Source organism: Pelobates fuscus, chromosome 9 (assembly GCF_036172605.1).
Source record: "Pelobates fuscus isolate aPelFus1 chromosome 9, aPelFus1.pri, whole genome shotgun sequence".
NCBI classification, from domain to species: domain Eukaryota; kingdom Metazoa; phylum Chordata; class Amphibia; order Anura; family Pelobatidae; genus Pelobates; species Pelobates fuscus.
The window spans coordinates 51,670,920-51,691,601 of record NC_086325.1 but is presented as its reverse complement, the minus strand read 5'-3'; the positions used below and the strand labels follow the sequence as shown (position 1 = coordinate 51,691,601).

The 20,682-nt window shown below is 37.4% G+C and overlaps 1 protein-coding gene across 1 annotated transcript in view; it reads right to left on the bottom strand.

The window, feature by feature from the left end:
* NRK (Nik related kinase) overlaps positions 1-20,682 on the bottom strand; it is a 185,049-nt gene that overhangs the window by 125,133 nt on the left and 39,234 nt on the right. The window contains exons 3-5 of the mRNA XM_063431944.1: positions 9,426-9,482; positions 4,924-5,049; positions 127-237 (exon numbers count right to left, since the gene is read on the bottom strand). Of these exons, the coding sequence (XP_063288014.1) occupies positions 127-237; positions 4,924-5,049; positions 9,426-9,482 (294 nt within the window). The remainder of the gene's footprint in view (positions 1-126; positions 238-4,923; positions 5,050-9,425; positions 9,483-20,682) is intronic.

The window sequence follows — 20,682 nt, the reverse complement described above, 5'->3', positions numbered from 1 at the left end:
GACATGGCGTACTGAACATGCTGCACCTGCTCTAATAATATTTGTGCTATATTAATATACAATATTTAATAGAAAAATAAATAGTGTGTGTACTTTAATTCTAGGGATGGAATCCCGATAACTTACCCTTAGAACCTCTCTACAGATGTATGCAATCCAGTCTTCCTTTAAGCAGTTGCCTTTGGTCTTTTTTACCAAGTCTGTAACTGATCCTGCTCCACAGTACTCCATCACTAGCTGCAAGAAAATACGTTTTGTTATCATGATTAACTTTTATCTAATTTGCAAATAATGCTAATTAATATTTTTAAATGTTTTCCAAAATTGCCACTGATGTCTAGCGCCACCAATAATCTCCTTTATTAGCAAAGAGTGGAAGCATGTTATCTGAACATTTGAAGATCAACTGTGGACCCATAAAGGCCAAGTAACAATTCATATAACTCAGTGTATTTAAATGGAGCCTAAATTTCAATGATCAAAGAGTAGCCTTCATCGTTCATGAAAGGAAAGGGCAAAACGAAGCTATTATGGCAATAAGAATGGGACAAAGACCTGATTTATTTTACATATTCCATAAGCAACCCATATAGTGATGTTGCTAGATTTCTTTGTGCTACATTGTGTGGTTTTATCTTGTAAAATAATTGCTTCCTGTTGGACATCCTCAGAGATGCAATGTTTTAAGAGAACTTATGAACCATAATTTAATTGAAAACAGATGAGACAAAGAATTTCCTACTAATTCCAATGTTTTTTTTGTATTTTTTTTATGTGCAGAATTCTTAAAATAAAATAAAAATTATTGTGATTTCGTCAAAGATAGAGTAAGAAATAGAGAGAGGGTCTCAAAATATGTAGAAACTGTACATGAATATGCATAATATACACACGTTGCAATGATAAAAGAGCGGTTACAGAACTTACAATGGATCTGATATCAATATCAAATGCTGTTGGGTGTCCTGGGTCACATCTATCAACTATTGCTAATTGATCCAGATTGTGAGTCTATTGCCATGTGTCTAAATAATGCCTGAAACTATAGTTATATCTATATATGTTCCTAAGAGAGAAGATAAGTAGAGAGGACATAGGATAAGCAGCCACTGCTCACTCGAGATTTCGGAGATGAGCTAGAAGATCTGCTTACAATTAAAGTATAGACCGTTCCTATCTGATGCGTTCTCCCAATTGAACAATTTAGTACCATGAAAGCCATGTCTCCCATCACATATTCATATGTGTCCCATGGCTGTTCATGTCTGTGGGAAGGTGTATTTGTGGACATTGCCATCTCCACTAGAGGAAAGGGAGAGCAAGTCTTGCGTTGATGTTACATCTCCACTAAGCGAGAAAGAAGAAGAGAAGAGTGATGGAAATATGTAGAACGCAACGCTGGATGGGGAAAGTTAGGAAAAGACTAGGTACACAGAAGGAGTAGAAATAAAATTAGATAGAGAGGAGGGGTAAGGAGGGGGGATTCCTTCTAACTGCGTGGCGCTCTCCCCGCAATCTGGTCCACCTGTAGCTGCAGCATTTCTCATTCTATCTGCCATGAATGCAAACCAAGGTAGCCAGCGTTCGGTGTGTTTAGTACCGGTTTCCATTAGAATTGACTGAACTGCTTCCACAGCCTGTATGTATTAAAGACGTCTTAACCAATGTTCTTTTGAGGGAGCGGCCACCTGTTTCTAGAAGGCAGGTATCAGGGATTTTGCCACGTTAAGGACGTGCCTAGTGATTGACTTTCTATATTTAGAGATTTATTGTGCAGAAAATCACAATTCCCAAGAGACCATAACGATGGCAGGACTTTTTCACCCAGTATAGGAGATGATTTTAACAGTTATCCTTCTAAAGCACTGAGTTAAAATCTACTGAAACGCATACTGGAATAACATTGTTTTTCATAAACATTTTAAAACACATGATCGTGAGGGTGGTGTTATTGTGATGATGATGCAAACATAGGGATGATTCCCTAATTAACCACTGAGGTTCAGTACTGTCTTATGTTAATCTATATTTGATGTGACTTATTAATAAGAAATCCCACAAACCCAATACCGTAATTAAATTTAATTAGTTAATTTTCTCTCTTAACTCCTTCTATGTGTTAAACTGTTATATGGTAAAAAATCAACTGAATTAGATTTTCAAAGGGGCAAGCAAACATTTGTAGCATCCTGTTAATGAAGACTTTTAAACCTTCTAGTGAGGTGGCAAAAAAAATCATAAATCAGGAAATAATAGTGATATAGGGAAATTCCAAAATTAAGGAAGGCATGTAATTTTGGAAAGCAGATCTTAGAAACTAGCTCAGCCGGGAATTCTTCTAGAAGACTGAGTTATATTGAATGATCGCGTAGAAATCCTGTTTTTAAAGTGGTAGCAATAAGTAGCATGCATTTTTAGTCTGGCAGATAAATATCTTAAATCAGGGCTCGACAAATCCCAGGCGCCAGGTCGCCATTTCGACTAGAAATTTTGCCCTAGCGCCTGGGATTTAAGCCTTTTAGCTAAAGGCAGGATGGGGGAACAATGGAGCTGGCCGGTCGCCCAGGGGAGATATTGCGCATGTTTTCTATATGTAACATTCAGCACCTCCATGCAGAGCGTGGAGACACTGAACAAAGGTGCTGACACAGGACTATCTAGTCACTAGTGACTGTCACTAGAGGTGTTACTAGGCAGCAATGTAAACACTGCTTTTTCCCAGAAAAGGCAGTGTTTACATTGAAAAGGCCACAGGGACAGGCTATAGGCACCAGAACTACTAGTGACTAGTTTTAAAAAATCTGGCTCCTAACTTTTTTAGCTGGCTCCTAGATTCAAAACAAATTTGTCAAACCCTGTCTTAATAATAATTGGCAATCATCAACTGCTCTGATAATGAATGTGAACTTGGGCAGCATTCTATTTTTTGTTAAACGTCCGCTCTCTAAGACTGCCAAGTAAGTTAAACTATCTGAATATATGAAATGAAAATATTTGACCACAACACAGAAACTGTCCTACCTTCTCTGTTTTGATAGGACTTAAAGGGGCCGTCTAATATAATTAATAATGTCCTCACATATGAAATGGCAGTAATGCTTGGAGTCCCTTGTTTTCTCCCTCCATTCAGTAACAATACATTTTGAAGCAATTCCACACTGAATGGGGGTCTACCCACAACCTGGACCCTCCACTGAAGATATGGCTAAGGAAGAGATTAAAATCGTCCTAATCCATACCAATTCATATGAGATATGATAGGCTGAAAGTGGTCAGCTGACACTCTCAGCCAATCACTGCCACCCATTGCTGCTTAGGTTAATGCTTCCTCAATAGGAGTGAGCTGCTAAGTACTCTCTTTTAACACTAAACCATTAAAATTGGTCTAACACTGAACTACAGGACAGATTCAGGGAACTCCAGGCAATACAATTATTTATATTGCGCCAACATATCCTACAGTGCTGTTTTATAGGAAACAAGGCAAACCTTTAATTCGAACAAAGCAAGTATGACATGAGAAAAATAGATGAAGAGGGTCCAGCCCAAACAAGCTCATACTAAAACCCCCTTCAATGAGATGGAGCGGCTAGTGTCCCTTTAACAGGTCTTTATCTTTCGCTCTGCATATTCAAAGTGTGAGTTCCATCTAATCAAGAGAAGAGGTTAACCTAACCTCACAAACAGCCTCTGACTATTCACAGACAACATTCGGTCATCAAAAAACAGACCTTTACTAAGGAAGTGTTTTTCCTGTAAAGCAGTCCAAGTAACCGACTATCCTGTTATGCTTTAGCCTTACAGAAGCATTGTCTGAGGTGTAGCTTAATTAGAGCATGCTTTATAGACCTCCTTTTTTAGCCAATAATAGGTGATTATTTGCAGTGTATAGTGAAAACCTTTAATGTACCACGGATTAGAGTTTTTATACCATATATTTCAGCATTTCTTCAAATTCACATTTTAAAAATACTTAAAGGGATTCTATAGTATAAGGAATAGAATTCTGTATTCCTTACACTATAGTTCCCTCTGCTCCCCCCTGCACCAGCATGGAAATGGTTAATAAAACCCTTTCTGTACTCAACCGACTCCAGCACCTAATGCGCATTGTTGCAACGCTTTCAAACAGGGATTTAACGGACACTGGATGTCCTCTTGCAGAGCGTTTAGATGACCAAAAGTAGGCTAACAAGCAGGAAATGCCTCTTGTGGCTGTCTGACCACCACTACAGGCAGTCTTAGTCCTGCAAGGTAATGATTGCAGTTTCTCAAAAACTGCAATGAGCTACATTGCAAGAGGTAAGTAGGACTGGGACCATATACCCAGACCACTTCAATGAGATGAAGTGGTCTAGGTGCCTATAGTGTCCTCTTAAGGGAGGGGGGGGGGGGCGCTCTCTGAAGTCCCGTGACCCTGGTTTTACACATTTTAACCAATGAAGACTGAGGGGGCGAAGCATCTTAAGAGTTCTCAACAGCATACATAATATTGGACCTAAGTGTACTTCTCTACCATATGGCACTCAAAAGGTTAAAAAACAAAACTGATAAATAATGCTTTTTTTTTTTTTGCTTTTTTTTTTATGTAACTTAGCACACCTCCTTTTAGAAACCTAGCAATGCAATGACAGAACTAGGTTCTCAACTTTACACACAGCATCACATACAGGGTGATGCTAACCTCGGTGAAGAGGTGAATGGTCATTGTAAGCCTGAAAACATGATCTCTGAGATGTACAAGCCAGGAAATTAAACTACTGTTAAAGAGTGATGTTTTACTAGTTTAAGAAATGGTGCTCTCAGACCCCCCCAAAAAATATTTTCTATTTTACAGACTAATTGACAGGACAAATCTCTATCCCCCACATTCCTATGCATATTATTTTTATTTTACTAAGTGCAAGGTACATAAGCCATTACCCAAAGCTGATCGTCTTGGCCCGCAAAGCTTTTTTTCACAAATGCCCCGTAGTACGTTGCAATGTTTCTGTGATGGGAATATTTCTTCAGCATGTTTATTTCAAGTTTTATCTCCTCCTCTTCTTCCTAAAGGACAAAATATAATTGATGCAGTTTAATTTAAAACAGAGACACTGCTAAATGAATGTTCCCTTGGAGAATTTCGTAACACATAAACCATTTCTGTTTGAGCAGAGGCTTTACACTAACCAACACTCTGATAGTGATCGCTCACAACTACAGTGTGCTTTGAAGTGACCCAAACGCCACCCCAAAAAAAAATATTTGTGAATTCAAAAAAAAAAAAAAAAGAATTCCTCTTATTTTTCTTGGATACATTCTCCAATTGTATACTGGGAGCAGTAAGACTCCATGAGAAACTCCGTTCTATACGCAGAAGTGGGCAATCCATAGTTATCAGGTTACTTAACAAATATTTATAGCTTATTTACAGGTCATTTCTCTGCAATGAAAATTTACAAATACATTCAAACTTGTATAAGAAAACCTTAGCAAAGAACACTTTAATTTTAATTTTTATTTTTAAGATTATATATATATAAAACCAAAGCATGGGCATAGATCCAGGAGGGTCAGTGACCAGAAACCAGCCATGGGCTGTACGGTTTTGACCTGGGTGTCATCAGCATGGATCTTGTACTGCATGATATTGACACATTTGTAAGGAACGAAACTTAAAAAAAAATTTAAAAAAAAATGTTCTCTTTAAATATCTCTTGAATCCTGCCTGTCTCAGCACTTTTCAAAGTTGGCGATGAGAAAATGAGTTTTTGGGGGGCAAGATAATAACTTTCCTACATAAATGACACTTGACGCTGACAGATAACAGGAAATGAAGCACTGCTGCATAAGCAGCAGAAAAAATAAATGTTTCAAGCTCCAGTTCTCGTTTTCGGACTCTGATTCCATACACCCGCCCTGTAAGAAGATACGGCAGCATTTCCTGCCAGAAGGGCAGGTGACCCAGCGATGACCGGAATATCCTGTAGCTAAAGTTATAACACAATGCATCACACTTATGCCTGGTACTCCGCTCAACACAAAACGTTGATAGAAATAAATCAATTTTCTCATTCCCATATTTATTATTCCCCCGAGAAAGCACAGTAGAAAACAATATAAAACAAAATACACAGTTTATATGCTAAAGACTAAAATTAATTGGAAACACCAGAAAATACCCATCATTTGTAATACTGTAATGGAACACTAAGCTTGGCTTTTATGTTTATTTAAATCCTTTCCATAGGTAAGCAAACCAGATTTTGATGTGTTAATGTATTAGGATATTGCCAGGAAGGAGTTTTTTTGTAAGAGGAATGTCGAGCAATAATGTGACACATTTCACTGCTCGTCATTCACATCCTGAATATCCAACGTCTACTTTGCTTAACGTTTCCAATTAAACAGGAATCTGGAAATTGCCATAAATCGGCGTAAGGAGTAAAAGTTAAATATTCTGTCTCTTTCCAGTATATTGCTTGTCAGTTTTCAGCACTGCAAACATAATTTTATTCGTGCAGATTTCACATTTACTGAGACATGCTTGGGACATTAACCGTACCAGACGCAGTTATGGTAAATTTGTTGTACAACGTAAAGATTAGCGATACATAAGAAAAGGTATAGGTGAACAGTAAGGTGGGCTAAGCAAAGAAGTACCTGTAATAAAAATACTAAGAGGGGACTGGGGGTTGGGGAGTCAGCAAAAATAAATAAATAAATAGTTGCAGGTAACTGATGAGGGTTATACATGGAATAGAATTGAATGTTATATATATAATATATGTTCTTTAGGTCTTTACTAAATAATAAATGGTTATGTTTAGCTAAATTTACTTTTTTTTTCCATATTTACAGACTCCTAGGAAGAGATTTATAAAAGTGGGACAAAGTTATTAAAGTGAACTAATCCTCCTATAGAATGCACCCACATCCATTTACGTAGTGGAGCTTTATGGGAGAGTTGGAAGTTAAATAAACTAACCTGGCATTTCCATACACCCCTTCATCATCACTATATATCAAACAATGGACCATTGATGATCCTCCATTACTTTCATTTTTGTGCGCTGTTGATGTTTCCCAAGAGTTGTCCCTTAGCCCGTATCCATCAGCCGTCCCTTAGCCCGTATCAAAATGCATATGACACGTGCAAAGAAAAATGCTTTTTGTGACTCCACATTAATCATCAGCCAGCTTCTACCAATTCAGATGGTCCAAGACATGATGGGAGACTTCTGCTAATTAATTTCTCGTACAACAGCCAGAAATCTGCATGCTTTATATATACAACACATGCAGCCTTGATTTGAAAGACGATTTAGACATCATCATCACAGACTGGATTTGTATCTGGCTCCAATGCCACTGCAAAAAAAAAAAATCTGCATCCGTTTCTGTGTTCATTGTTCCACAAAACAGATACAGATTGGATTGTGCCATTGGTTTGGGACCAATTCCCAAATCTCTGCAACTCCATCAACCCAACACAGCAAGGTTGACCGCAATCTGCTGCTCCAATTATCAAGGTCCACTGACCACTGCAGATGTTACAAGCTTGGACTGTCTCACTAGAGTAGCTACTTTTGCTAAAATGCCTCGTACAATTGCATATTTGTGGGTCAAGTGCTCTCATTGTTATTGCAATTTGGACAAAAGCCAGTTTTAAGAGAATGTATTTTCTTCTTCCTTCTTTCTACAATCTAGAAAATGTCTAAAAAAAAAAAAATGTGAGGTCTAAAACCTGGCCCTTTCTACATTTCTGAGCTGGTGGAATAATTATTTTAACTCCGGGTTAATAAAAAAAAATCAGCAGCTAATGGAAAGAGGAATAGCTTAGATAAGCAGTCATTTAAAGGTACTTGACATCTCCATGTCTAGCAGATCCAAATAACTGCAATGTCATGATCTCTGTATTTAGCCATCATTTGGGTCACAAAACACAATAAAATGTGTGTCACGGTAGAGTAGAGAGCACCCGTAGTCCACTGTGCTTTATCTTTCAAACAAAAAGACAATCTATTGTAGTTGTGGCAGGTCTAACAACATGAACATAATAAGCGTGATCTGTGCAGCACAATACAAAACGAGTAGATTTCATGTGAAGGAAAAGGATAAGATGGGTTCAACAGACAGGGGATAAGATTACAGGAAACAATTTCTTTGCTGTTTCAGAGACACATAAAGTAGAAACCTTGAATAGAATATATTCTCCATTGCTGTATTCTTAGAAGAGCCACTCTAAGCACATAATACGTATGCACTATTGCAAAGCTAATAGTGTAAAGAGTACTATGCAGCCATCAGTTCCGAGAGTGTCCTATAGCTGCAGAGATTTTTACAAATCGCAGCGGTAACAAACCAGTGTTCTTTGCTTGGACATGGAAACATTTAAAAAAATATATATAAAAACATTTTTTGCATGATGTTTTTATACGCATACCTTGATCTTGATTTATTTTATTTTTTTAAATGTATGATCTATAAAATACTTGAGAAAAGGGAAAAAGGTGCAAATTTTTATGATTCCTTTAATGAATCATTTCTTAAAGTGTCCAACACATACCTTAACATTGGGCTTTACATTTGCTGACTAGGACTATCGTTGTAGATTCTGCTTAAAGCTTTTTGCACTACTCGGAGAAAGATCCGGCTGTCCACCTTTAAAGTACAAACCAAAAAAATCTTGACCACTGTATTGTACGTACATGTGAGTCGCGCTCTCTGAACACATCAGTGCTAATAAAGTACTGTTACCCATTGATGGAGTACCATAGGTCAATCTACTTTTAAGGGAGGAATCCTGGCACGTCATAGAATAAGATCCACAAAGTCAATCTGGGACATCTTCCAGTGGCTCTGATCTTTAATTCTTGGCAGCATGAAGAGGCCTCTCTGATTCAGCTGCTTTCCCTTAGTCTAAAAAAAAAACCTTGTTGCTGCCTGCAAAAAGCTCCGTACTGGCTTCCAAAGATAATGTGGACTGTACTGAACTTTTCATAACTTTTTTATGGTGGCTGAAAGTTGTCCAGTGCTCTGGATGTAGAGATACGATGTCTAGGCACTTGCGCTCAGCAGACCATGAATAGGATGGAGATGATGATCTCCTGATGGAACTCCATAATGGATTTGATTAACCCAATGTGTCAGAAGATCTCTTTTCTGGAAGATGCCTCTCTAATACGTCTAGATCAAATAACGTCCGCTTAAAACATCTTATAAAGAGATGTGATTGTCCCTTTTAGCGGAAAGAGGCAGGTGATCTTACACTTAGTTTAGTGGTACTAAAACACATGTATTAATGAAATGTGCACATCAATTTGGGATAGTGCAGGTAACCAGAAGGTTATCTGCTACTTTAGTGCAAGCAGGTGTATATAATTGTATAAATACTAAAATCAAACGTATGAGTAACATATGTACATGAAGAATATACTTACCTCCGTGACGTTCATTACTTTAATGGCGGCCAGCTGACCTGTTTTGACATGGCGTCCCTAGGGGAGAAAAACATATTAAATTATAATTAATCTAATAATTAAAGTGCTTGGTTAAATTCAACCCATTTATTTTTTAATCTTTAAAAGCGGCTTCCTATTGCAATATATTTTAAGAAATCGTGTGTTAAAATGCACCAGTGACCAGGGGGGAGCAACTTGAATCTTGTAAAAGCAATGAAAGATATTTTTTAACGGCACAGAGTCTAGGTATCAAGAAATATATGACACAATGTCAGTAAACAGTTTGTGTTAGTAGCTTAAAGTAAATCAAACAAAGTTATGCAGACATAAAAAAAAAGTTTTACAGTCTGAAAGAGTCTTCTCTGGACTTGTTATGTGCGCCCTCGTGCCTCCACCCACAGCAGCTAAAGAGTTTAAAAAAACATTTAGTCACTTACCCATTCCAGTGCCAATGTCCCTCGGTGCTGGGTTGGGGCTCCACCTCCTCCGACATCATCCCACTAGGGGTGGGGCTAACCTGTATTCGTGGCGAGCCTGCAAGCGCATTAGGCCCTCCCCCTAGGAAAGCATTGAAGGAATGCTTTCCTATGGGGATTTCACTGACACTGGATGTCTGCAATCTAACAATAAAGCTTTTTCATTGGCTAACAGGTTAATTATAATAAATCTTCAGAGTTGTAATACTTGTCTGTCTGCATCAATACAGTTTTCCATTGAATTTAAAGGGGCACTTCAGTCTGCTGTAGTGGTTATGCCTTCTTAGGTTCCCCATGTGTTGTGTCTCTTTTAATACAGAACCATTTGGGAACAGTTTTACATACACAGATGATCTTCTTGGACCACATTAATAATGCTGAATTAAAGAAACCCTCCAAGTACCATACTACATTGTATGGACTCAAACATGTTAAACAGTATGACCTCTTACCGGGGTCTGCAGGCACCACTACTTGCCTCCACTACCATTTCCCAAGAGCCAAAATTTTCTGCATTATTTATGGTAATTTCACTCAGTCTGAATGGCATTGATTGGCTGACATAGTTGGTTTAACAATATGCAGCCATCTCCACCATTCCATGTCTTCGAGGTTAGACAAGAATTCCGGTAATGATTTGGTAATGTTCATTCTGCGTTATCAATATGACTAAGGAGGAGGCTGGTTTCTGGTGTAAGGGAAAACTGTCTGTTTATGGCAAACCATGCCACCCTATTTGGCATAATCACTACAATAATCTGCTATGGTTATGTTGGATTGTGTATCGTTTTAATTTTAGGATTTTGTAAATTGTTTAAAAATTAAACACAATGCATATAAATATAACCATTACAAGCGCCTAATAAACAAAGTATTGTAGTAAACTGATTCATAACTGAACTATAACATTAAAAAGATATTTGTATTTTCTATGCCATATTATATACAACCATAAAATCCCTGCAGCCTAAATAATACCTCACATGTGTCCCTATTTAGAGCCCATATCCCTCTATCCCTCTTCTATCTCAATATTCCTCCTTTCCTGGAATTATTGATGATATGTCTGAGTGTATAACAGTGCTTCACAGCCATAAAACACACAGTAATGTGTCTTTAATCTACATTAAATGTGTTGAGAAATCAGTCTGTGTCTATAGGAGTCATTGTTCTTATTCTAAAGTACATTTTAGTTGCATAAATAGTTCATAGTATGTGACATAATATTTCTCAGAACAGCCCTGCTCGTGGCTATATTCCCACTCACACCTCTAAAATAAAAGTGTCCCTCTTTGTCCATTTGAAAAAGTTGGGAGTTATGCTGAATTTACCTAAATCCATACTGCATTTTTAATGAAAGCTCCTAAATACTAAATGTTGATAACCTAAGAAAAAAAACAGAACTGCTGAAAAATGCAGTCAAATAAAAAAAACACATATTTGAATGATTTGTTTAATATGTATCATGTGCTACCATCTTCCCGCTAGGTCTATCAGATCACACAGATGGACAGCCACATCAGAGTTATATATTAAGAAACATTCTGGAGTAAAGTGCTTGAAAGGGTGCAATAAGCAGGATAGTCCTCTTGTTTCCATGGTGATTGCTTCCGTTTTAGAACGTTGACCCAGAATTTCTGTTTATACAGTACATAATTGCCAATGTGTGTTTACATTAGATGTCATGTAGTTTTTCATAGATATGATTTGCTGGGTGGAGACGAACTGCAACGCCTGAATCTGATGGCTGGCTACTTTGTTAAACCATCAATCACTGATTGAACCTCTTGTAGGCCAAGTCACATGCCAGGATCCATTTTAACTGGTGGCCTTCCTGGCACATCTATGTCACACAGGGAGTGGATATTGCTTAGAATCCATGGCCCTAGATAAACTGCTAATTTGTAGATCAGGAATAACTGATCGAATTAGAACTATATATGTTTTTTTTCTGAATCTGGATTCACGGATGTTTGCTGTGTGCATGCAACTAAGATATAATAATAATAATAACAAAGTATTTAACCAGGAAAGGTACATTCAGATTACTCTGGTTTCCAAGTACATCTTGGGGATGTTACCTTAGCCCAACATCCAGGGGTTGTTACTATATCAGACCTTTCAGTTTGTTCCAGGGCCGGCGCAACCATTAGGCAAGACAGGCACTTGCCTAGGGTTCCAGCCTCTGGGCGCCATTCAAGACTGGAACTGTTCTCTCTCCAAAGCCCCAAAACAAGAGAAATGGCTGCTCAGATTTACACATATTTAGTTAATATCCTCCCTTTCAACTCAAATCTAATTACCTGCAGAACATCTGTCTTAGTAATCACTTAATAAAGCAAAAGATTTCTGTACAGCTAGAGCTGAAAAGGTTAGAGATTGGGGTTTGACAATCGCAATGTATGGGTGTAAAAATTTGACTTTCACTATAACAATGAATGGGTGTAAAAATTGGGTTTTGACTATTACAATGTGTGGGTGGAAAATCTGGAATATTTCTACCGGACTGTGTCCTATAAGAAAACCTCTGATGCCTGCCTGGCTCTCTCTGAACAGAGGAACTGTTTAATTTGTACATTAACTGCAGATTTGTTTGATGTTGGTTTTTACAGTGGAAAAGGAAATATTGAAGATATCCTTAATCGCCATTCGTTCTGTTACTCTTTGTATAAAATTCCTCCCAAGAGAGCTAGTTGTTTTTGTTAAATGTCTGCAGTAATTTTATGATACTTTGTTTCAGTTATATTTTCATTGTAAATACCATTATCGGTTGTAATAGACCGTTTGTATTTTCCTTCCATAACTTAATGTTCTTAAGAAATGGATTTATTACGTTTTTATTATTAAAATTAATTATAATTATGTTTTTTTGGGGTACTGTTTTGTGCTTGCTTTTTTTTTTATTTTGGCAAATATGTTGCTGAGGATATGATGGCTGGTTGATCTACATCCTAGGAAAGCGGAAAAACGATGTTGTGATGTAAAAATAAATGTTGGAAGCGTTTTCCTGTGTCTGCTGGCACAAATTCAATTTAGGGGACCGCACGTTTTTCTATATTCTTTTGTCATCCACTAGGTATATGTCAATGTCGGCTACAAGAATGATATTACAATAGATACCTAAAAACACCCTGTGGACTCACTTTTAACAACTCTTACTCATGCCTAGCTTCCCTACTCTACACATGACTGTACTTTCAAAATTTATAGTGGTATCTGGTTTTATTTCATTCACAGTTATGCAAAAATCGTATCTCTGGCATAATGTACTGTGAATTATAAAAGCTGAGAATGTGATGAGTGCCCAGTTGTCCCAAACACACTTTCAATTTTTATTCTGCTAGTCTTTATAGCAATGTGTGAGATTTGCTAAGAAACGCTGAACTCTGGAACTTAGTGAAATAATTCCCAAGAACATAGCTGCCAATCTTCCCTGTCCACCTGTGAGCGTGCTGGCAAGAAAACGGGGCAAAGTACAAGGGGTCTTCCTGCTGACTGATATCTTGCCCCCACAAGGTAGACAATTCACAGAATTCTGTTGCATTGCTTTGAGCATAGTCATTTTGCCCAGTTCTTTCCTGCATCTTGAAGTTGCCCAGGTGATTTAAAAATAAATAAAACATATATATATATATATTCATTTTTTTTTGTTGTTGCTGAAATAGTAACCCAAAATACAGGACTGTCCCAGTAAATTAAGGATTGTCAGCACTGTAAGGATAGTCTACAGAACTACATTTAGCACCTGGGACACTAACTAATGAGCAATCATAACGGTTCCAATATCTTCAAAATATAATTAAAATGTATAGCAATTATTTTGTAGGATAATAAATTAATACAATTAACATGGCTAGTAATTAATATCAATATCACAGGGTATAGCAAAAAAAAAAAAAAGCAGTGCAAACTAAACAAGGTCACTAGAATTTGCAAATAGGGCACGATCTGACCTCTAGACATTTTTTCCCATCTGATTGGCCAAGTTCCAAATGCCCAAAAGGGTTAAACGTATTTCTCCTTAATAAGGCGTCTAAAGGAACCAGGAACATAGGCTGCTCAGATTCATACCAGCATCCAATGTAACTATATGAACAAATTAAATGTGTCCTTCTCACCATTCCTGGTAATGTTCAATAATTGTATAACCAGGCATTTTACCAACTTAATATCTTATTTACTGTAACCAGCCCTCAATTTTACTGCGGTGTTAGCGATTTCATGCCAAGAACAGTACATTTCCCAAAGTTGAAGGATCATGTTCCAAATCACATTTAAAAAAATCACAAGGTCGGATTAAATGCTTTCCTTGAACAGACTGTAAATAGTGCTAAAGGTGTAATGACTGGAGAGCCTCAGGTTATTGTCTGATAGCTAAATATAAACACATTAGTACAAGCCACTGTGGCAGCAAAGAAAATCTCTCTCCGTGGGAGAAACAGAAGGTAAAAGTCTAAATTCTAATATCTGGCATTCTGTGTACTATTACATTTCATCTTGTTTTGTGATAATTTATAGTGTTTGTAATGGAGCTTCTTGTACCCCGGCTGGTTACCTCCGCTGACGGATGCTCCTAGTGCTCACCGAGGAATCTGAGCACTGCTCCAGACACCATAAGCACTGCAGACCCCACAACCACCGCAGCTTGGTTGGGGTCTCGCCGTCTCCTACCTACCCTGGACCTACGACAAGGCTCCAGGTTACAGTGGGTGAACCTCTCTTCCTCCAGAGAGTCAAGCACGAACAGCTCTTACAAGAGCTCAGAGAATCCAAGGGAGAATAATGATTATAGCAATCCCTTGTAGTGATATAGCTGTTCCCTCCACACAAGAGACAACACTCAAATTGAGGGTGAAGAGAAACTCCCTTTTAATGGAGGCTCACTGGCCTTTTATGCAAGTTTCTCAACAAGGGTGACACCCACGTGGACCTTGTTGGGCACAGGGACACAAAGTTAACAAACCAATAAAAACAGAGCTATACAGTGAGACACTCCCATACACTATACACAATCCCTCCCCACTGCCTGGGAGATAATTAAGGCAGATAATGCATTAACTTAATTATCTCCATGCAGATAAAACTAATTTTTCACAAAGTCCCATAAGTACCCCAAAACACAACATATCCCCACAAATGGCACATCCCCTGATAGCCCTGATCTATGTGAACAGCATATATTTTGCCCAGGCTCAGGCATGGTCCCATGCCCAAAACAGTTCCATATAATCGCGGCTAAGTGCCGCTGGAGGACCGACCGGGAACCGCAAGGTTTTCAGACCGAAAATAGTTCCAAGGCATTCGTGGCTAAGTCCCCCTGAAGTCTATTCGCAGTTTTGGTCCATGCAAACAAGATGGCCACCACCACGTGTTCGAATGGCGGCCACTTCAACTGTTCGGGAGTTTGAAGTGCCACTTTCAAAAGTTCGAACTATGGCTATAAAAAAACAAAAAGGCACAAACTGATTTAAACCAAGTTTTTTCACAGGGGCCATAGTCACAGGGTAAGAGGAAGGCAAGCATGCCCTTCCAAAACCCAGTGGTGCAGTTGCTTTCGTCACAGTGTTGATATTTGTGTTTGACATCTGTTTTTAATGAGCGCAAAAAACAAAACAAAACAGGGTGCATACTGAAAATACACAGCAGCTCAAATAGCTTGCCCTTTGGTGGGTCCCTCCTCAGATCTCAAGTTTTAGCTCATCTTGTACCATTGCAAAGAGAACCTAGGCTACTTGCACATCTGTAAGATACAGAAAAGAAAGTGGGAAGTGCTAAAATGTTTCAGTCTGTTCCTGCAGGCAGTGGTTTCATTGCCTCTGCTCCTCTCTTTGCAGGCCTCTTCCTCTCAGTATCTCCTAAACCACTAAGCCAATGTGTGCTGAGCTTCTGGAAGACAGACTGCCAACCAGGAACAGGGAGACACATGAGTGTTTTTCACACATGGATTCTCCATTTTGGTTTATTTGTGTTAAATGAATCATGACACTGTATAATATGTCATGTGTTGTTGTTTTTTTATCGGAGACTATATTTACCTTATTTTAAGACCTGCTAAGGAACAGATGATTGTTATGCCCTGATAGGCAAAACCATAGAATTCAAAGGGGGTGTACATTCTTTTTCCCATAACTGAAGAAACGCTTCTCTTGGGAATTTATTGAACCTGTTTACACATTGGCTCCAGAATCTTTTCTGATTCACCCACCATACCCAAATACGTTTAACTTTTGCTGCTCTCCATTTACTATTACAACTGCAGTAAATAATGCCTCTTCGTGTTACACATTTTGTGTGAATGTGCATGCAAATGCATGAGCATGCAGCACTTCTTTGTGGTATACTAGTGAACTTGATGTAGCTGGAGGCATGCTCATGCATCCTACCACCCAGGGTATTACCGGCAAACTTCACTAAGGAGGGGTAACTGAGACAGGTTTTCATTTTATTGTAAATGAAAGCTGGTGAGCCTGACATGAGGGTAATGCATTGACTGCCATTTGTACACACTGGTCACCACATTTACTACAGCAGTTGCAGCTGATTTGGTTATAGTATAAAGGCTTATTACTAATCTTAGATATAAAAATAAGACACATTTAATGCATCCATTAAGCAGTGTAAAATAAACATGTATCTCTGAAGAAACATTCTATTTATCTCTGACCACAATCCCCTCACAGCTCATCACTTCTGAGACTAAATGACCACACGAGCGCTCAGTCCAACTAAACGGCAAAGGATACCACAATGTAAACTTGTGTGCCAAGATTTTTTTTTATTTTATTTTTTTATTTTTTTTATTTTTTTATTTTTTACTAATGTTATGTTTCAATGCTTAGTTAATGAAACCTAATGATTTTTTTTTTTTTTAAGTCATGTATATTGGGAGTTTGTTGGTATATTTTTTTTTTTTGTCTAAAAATTACCTTTTTAATGAAGGTGCACACGCTAGTGCACCAAAACGCGGGTTATGTTATAAGTAGGTGTTGGGCACCTATGCACTTGGGATGTCTATTTAATATAGACATGCAGCGTTTTCACTGATTTAATTATTCTCTCACTCTTTTTATTCTGTCTCTACTAACTATCTAGCTAGTTTACCAGGGAGAGCGACTTTTTATCTTACTGTCCTACAAACTTTCTAATTAACTTTTGTTAGGACTGTACATTACTCCTTAGATGTTGTGTCTATTTGTCTCGGAAACCCCTACCAATAAGGTATTTACTCTCACCCTGGTATATTTACGTTAATCTAGATTGGGGTCAGGGCAAATCCTGGGCTAAAACAAGCAGTCTAGTAAAGCTACTCTATTAGTTTAAGCAATTTACTGGATGAGCCTATGCTCCCATTATGAGTCAGTGGAGAAGCCTTATAAGGCTAGTCATTTTCTTACTTTGGTTCTAGTTTTGAGACACGTGTGTGTGTGTATATATGTACATTTAGTGCTGGTCCAGCTAAACTTAACAGTTCTTTAAACAAGATACTTACCTACTATCCAGATTTCACTCACCCACTTTGTTGTGGTTTGAGTGACTTCATTTTTTTTTTTTTCCTTCTATTCTTAGGTTTCTTGGAATGAAGGTTTCCCAGGAAGGAGAGAGAAATAAAACAGAACTAGTGCTCTCTGTATAAAAATTACTTATGAGAGTATGGTATAAAAGGTCTTATACTCACATTTAAGTGAGCAGGATATACTGCTCACTTTTAGTAGCGTAGGTGGTATAATCCCCACCTGGGATTATTTTGCGAGTGGCTCTTCAATATTCTTGGTGACCAGGTTAAAATAATAAGAAGGTAAAAATAAAAAAGGTATATGGCACAAGAGAAGTTTAAAAGGCCAATATTCCTTTAACAGTACACAATAAAAAAGTATCGAGAACAGCTAAATCGCGTTTTGCCAACACAGGGCTTTATCAACTGGCAGTAAAAACATTAACCTTGTATATGAGGTTTTACATAGGCAATACAAACAATTGGCTGTTCTGAATAATTTTTTTATTGTGCACTATTAAAGGAATATTGGCTTTTTAAACTTCTATTGTGCCATATACTATTGTTATTTTTTATATTATATGATTATACCAGCTACACTACTAAAAGTGAACAGTATATCCTGCTCACTTAAATGTGAGTATAAGACCTTTTGTACCATACTCTTATACAAAATCTTTATACAGAGAGCACTATTTCTGTTTAATTTCTCTCTCCTTGCCGGGAAACCTTCATTCCTAGAAACCTATCAACAACCACCACCTATATCCTACCAGTGGGGGATCAACGCCACTGAATGCCAGTTACACCTGAGCTTATACTAGCTCTCAAATAGGTGAGTAGGAATACTACTGGTTTTAAAGTCCTCATTTGCGTGCCTGTGACAAACTACACTGAGTTTTTTTTTCCATCTGAATGCTCAAACCGCACCAAGAAATTTTAACTACCTCGAGACTCCCACAGATTTAGATCCACACCTCATTTGAGTACCTCAAACAAGTTGGACTCTCTTTTTATAAACATTTTATAGTCTGGACTGTAACATATTTCTATTTGTCTTTTTAATGTAAGTATACATTTTTACATTTTAAATCATCTGTATTATATTATTTTATCTATTTTTACTGTGGGGCGACCTAATTATTGTTTTATTGTATACAATTTCCTTATGACGGTTTGTGAGGGAACCTCATACTTTTAGGTTGCAGCCTACTCCTATCACGTCTTCTAGTTGGCCATGAAGCGCTGATCCATCAGTTGTTTTTCTAATAGCATTTGATGGTTTAAAATGGTTTGCTAACCCTCAGCCATTTAATTGGAATTAGTTTGTTGCAGTTCAATAGATACATTGTCAGTGTAGGACTAAAAATGGTTTGCCCTGACTTTTGTAGATGAGCTTACCAACTTGAATGATCATTGCAGTGGTCTCAAAACCCTCTATTTAAATGTAGAGAAGTATTTTGTTTAGAGTACGGGTAACTTCTTCTTCTTCTTTTTTTAATTTTGTATTTATTTGCACGGTTTGTTTTATTCACACTGATAAATAGTATAGGCATTTTTGCTGCCACCAACGAAAAGTGTATGTTTCTGAAATCGTAACCCTCCCTCTCAATGCAGAGTTTAACATGTTGGGAGCTTTTACTCGTTGCATTTATTAGCACAAAGATGTGTCTTGTGGGTGAACACAACAGTAGCTGTGTTTGGGCATTTAAAAGCTGACTTTCCCATCTGCCCCTTGGCTATTTTCACTTTTGTCTTTTTTTTTTCTTCTGAAATTAAAATTGGAGTTTGACAAAAAAAAAAAAAGCTTGTCTTCTTACTGGAATCATTAGTGATCAGTTCATGTGATTTACATCAGAAAAAAAAGGAACAGGTTATACAAGGAAGCTTTTGTAAGAACATCATCATCCTGTAAGTCTATTCATACCACTGAAAATTATGTAAGCCTTCAATTATATTGCCCAAAGACATTCCATAAACCAGCCCTTCAAGCAGATGACTACTGGTAGTTCTTTAATCTATATGTTCTGCTTTCATATTTATGCAGCATATCATTATGTACATCCTTTCACCTCTCACCCGAAGTTTCGCAAGGATTTGAAATTATTTCACGTGAGAATTGTTTGAGGGTGATTTTTTTTGTAAATTTTTTTTTTTAATACTCTTCGGCACAACAAACTATTTGTTAAAATGTCTTTGCATGGCAAATGAAAACCCGTAAAACAAAAAAAAGACGAGATCTGTTTATTTCTTTATTTATGGATCAGACGAACAGAACTCTTAAAATATACAACTGAATGCTCAAAAGTAGACGAACGCTTATAATCACATATATTGACTAAATGGTAAGGTTTTCCACTAATCGTTTACATGATATTAGGATGAACTGAATCCCCACAGTGACGAATTTTGGATGACTTAATTAGTTGTTTTTTTGGGGGGGCTGAATTCAGTCGAGACAAAAATATCCTTTGTTCACAAGTCTAGTTCTAAATATGTCTGAAAATTCTGTACTGATTCTTGAGTTAGGGTGTATAAAACAAATTAGTGGTCATTATTTGATGAAAAACAAATTATAACTTAGTCATTTGATAAAACAAACCATCAAGCTCAATTTAAAAAACATAGAACAAACAAGCAAAACTTGAGTTCCATCTTGAAACTATGTCTAGCATTTGAGAGGGCATCTGGCTTGTCTTTCCAATTGAGACCCTATTCTGGTTCAGAAACCCAAGATTTAGTGAAATATAACACTATAAAAACTATAACACTGTTTTCTGATGTCGGATCTTTAGTCGTGTAAATGAAAAATGTAACAACAAAAAAAAGCATTTCAGAGATACAAAACCACCCAAAATCACACAAACCCCATTCTTTTATAAAACATTCTTCTGTTCTTTAAATTTATCATGACACACAGAGAAAGAGAAACACTTCTTGTTAGTAGTTAGAAATGTCACTACTGAATAAAGCAGTGAATTCCATCTATGATTTTTTACATGTTTTTTTATGTGATGCTCTGTAGACTTGTGCGTTCGTTTTCGTACTAATACGATTTTTTTCGTGCCACGAGTAGGGGCATGTTGCCTAAACAAATTTAAAAGTACTAGTGACTGGGCAGCTATTGCTGCCCAGTCACTAGTGCAATAATGGGGGACCTGGCACAGGTTAAACTCTCTGTCATTTCAAACGGGATGTAAATAAATCAGTATCTTATATAGAAGTGATAGAGAGCTACGGTAAGAGTACGTGTAACCAAAAGTTATAG